General features: G+C 49.5%; 1 protein-coding gene across 1 annotated transcript; it reads left to right on the forward strand.

Moving 5' to 3' along the window:
• Positions 1 to 541: 541 nt before the first annotated feature.
• On the forward strand, positions 542 to 2,316 carry LOC118974983 (cyclin-A2-like). Its single transcript, XM_037028586.1, is given in 2 exon segments — positions 542 to 743; positions 746 to 2,316. Coding segments are annotated over 2 exon segments (1,284 nt in total). The 5' UTR covers positions 542 to 658; the 3' UTR covers positions 1,945 to 2,316.
• The last annotated feature ends 21 nt before the right edge of the window (positions 2,317 to 2,337 follow it).

A 2,337-nucleotide genomic window follows, 5' to 3' on the forward strand; every position in this document is an offset into this window, starting at 1 on the left:
GTAGCTGTCCACTGCATGTGAAGGCTCTGGAGTGTCCCAGGTGGTATAAGCCAATGTCATCCCCAACCTGTGTTTTGCCCAGGGCCACCCTGCCTGAGCTATATAGCAATCTGAGATGGCTGCTTCTTGTGCTGGGCTTAGAGATTCCCAGGTGAAGAAAGCTCTGAATCTAGTTTGGCTGCTGATAATGCTGGCTCTGGGGCTCACTGAGGCCAGCCATTGATTGTTTGAGAAAATCTAGGAAGTTGTGAAGTATGAGCCAAGACCAGTCATTCATAAGGAAAATCAGCTTGGGTGGGTCCATAAGTTGGGTGGAGTGGAGTCTGTAGGGATCTTTAAGGTGGGTCAAACATTGTTATCTAGGTTGATGGAGTCTCAGATATGGCACCAGCTTTCCTGCTTGGTCTGGATGGATGTGGTTTCTTTAATTCCATAGTTGTAAGACTTCTATTTAACTCAATTTCTGACAGTTATAAGTGATGGTTGTTCAATATTTTAGCTGTACCGGGAGGGAGGGAGGGCAGGCGGGCGGGCGGGCTGCCCCGGGCTACGGCGGGCGGCTACGACTGGAGCGCTGCTCGGCGCGGCCGGACGGTGGGACCCAGTGCACGCTGCTTGGCGCCGCAGGCTCATCCCGCTCTTGCCCTCGGGAGCAGGGATGTTGGGCAGCTCTGTGGCCCGCGAGGCGGGCTCGGCGCTGCTCACAGTGCAGCAGACAGCACCCGAAGAGGACCAGGAGAACATCGACCCGAGAAGGCGTCGCCCTCCCAGCATCCCCGGGCCCGGGCGGGGCTGGCGGTGCTGAAGGCCGGGAATCAGCGGGGTCCAGCGCCGCCTCAAAGGCCCAAGACGCGACGGGTTGCACCTCTTAAGGATCTTAATGTAAATGATGAGCATGTCATTGTTCCTCCCTGGAATGCAAACAGTAAACAGTCTGCATTTACCATCTATGTGGATGAAGCAGAAGAGACTCAGAAGAGGCCAGGTGAATCCAAAAAAACAGAATGTGAAGATGTCCTGGCGTTTAATTCAGCTATTGCTTTACCTGAACCGAGAAAACCACTGGTACCTCTTGATTATCCAATGGATGGAAGTTTTGAGTCACCACAGACAATGGATATGTCCATCATATTGGAAGATGAGAAGCCAGTGAATGTTAACGAAGTCCCAGACTACCACGAGGACATCCACACCTACCTTAGGGAAATGGAGGTTAAGTGTAAGCCTAAAGTGGGTTACATGAAGAAACAGCCAGACATCACCAACAGTTTGAGGGCTATCCTCGTGGACTGGTTAGTTGAAGTAGGAGAAGAATATAAACTACAGAATGAGACCCTGCACTTGGCTGTGAACTACATCGACAGGTTCCTTTCATCCATGTCTGTGTTGAGAGGAAAACTTCAGCTTGTGGGCACTGCTGCTATGCTGTTAGCCTCGAAGTTTGAAGAAATTTACCCCCCAGAAGTAGCAGAGTTTGTGTACATTACAGATGACACCTACACCAAGAAGCAAGTTCTCAGAATGGAGCACCTGGTCCTCAAAGTCCTTGCTTTCGACTTGGCCGCCCCAACCGTCAATCAGTTCCTCACCCAATACTTTCTGCATCAGCAGCCTGCAAACTGCAAAGTTGAAAGCTTAGCGATGTTTCTGGGAGAGCTGAGTCTGATTGACGCAGACCCGTACCTCAAGTACCTGCCCTCAGTTATCGCCGGAGCGGCCTTCCACCTAGCTCTCTACAGAGTCACGGGTCAGAGCTGGCCGGACTCCTTGGTGCAGCAGACGGGGTACACCCTGGAGAGCCTGAAGCCCTGTCTCCTGGACCTGCACCAGACCTACCTCAGGGCCCCGCAGCACGCCCAGCAGTCGGTCAGAGAGAAGTACAAGCATCCCAAGTACCACGGTGTTTCCCTCCTCCTCCCACCAGAAGCACTGCAGGTGTGGTAGGAGCGGCCGCCCCGCCTCCAAGGTCTGACTCCATCCGAGGACAGGGTGTGGTTTTTATTTTAGGTCTTTACAATCATTTCTGGACACAGCCGTTTTTCTCAATACAAATTATGCTATTTTAACGTGGTTTTAATTTGTATACCTTTTGTACATGTAACTATCTTAGATATGTGGCCAATTTTAAGTGGTTTTGTTAAAGTATTAATGATGCCAACTGTCAGGATAAGAATAAGAATTAATAAATTGATTTGGAAAACTTGGATTTTGTAAGTCAAATTTAATTTGAGGTAAAAATTTGACTTCAGGATTTCACTCAGAATATTTTCTCCTATGGGGACTACGGAGGCTTCTAAAACTTTAAGAAAAATAACTATATTTTATAGTTTCAGGAAA

Source organism: Sturnira hondurensis, unplaced genomic scaffold (genome assembly GCF_014824575.4).
Source record: "Sturnira hondurensis isolate 20B ecotype Veracruz unplaced genomic scaffold, ASM1482457v3 Scaffold0020080, whole genome shotgun sequence".
Taxonomy (NCBI): domain Eukaryota; kingdom Metazoa; phylum Chordata; class Mammalia; order Chiroptera; family Phyllostomidae; genus Sturnira; species Sturnira hondurensis.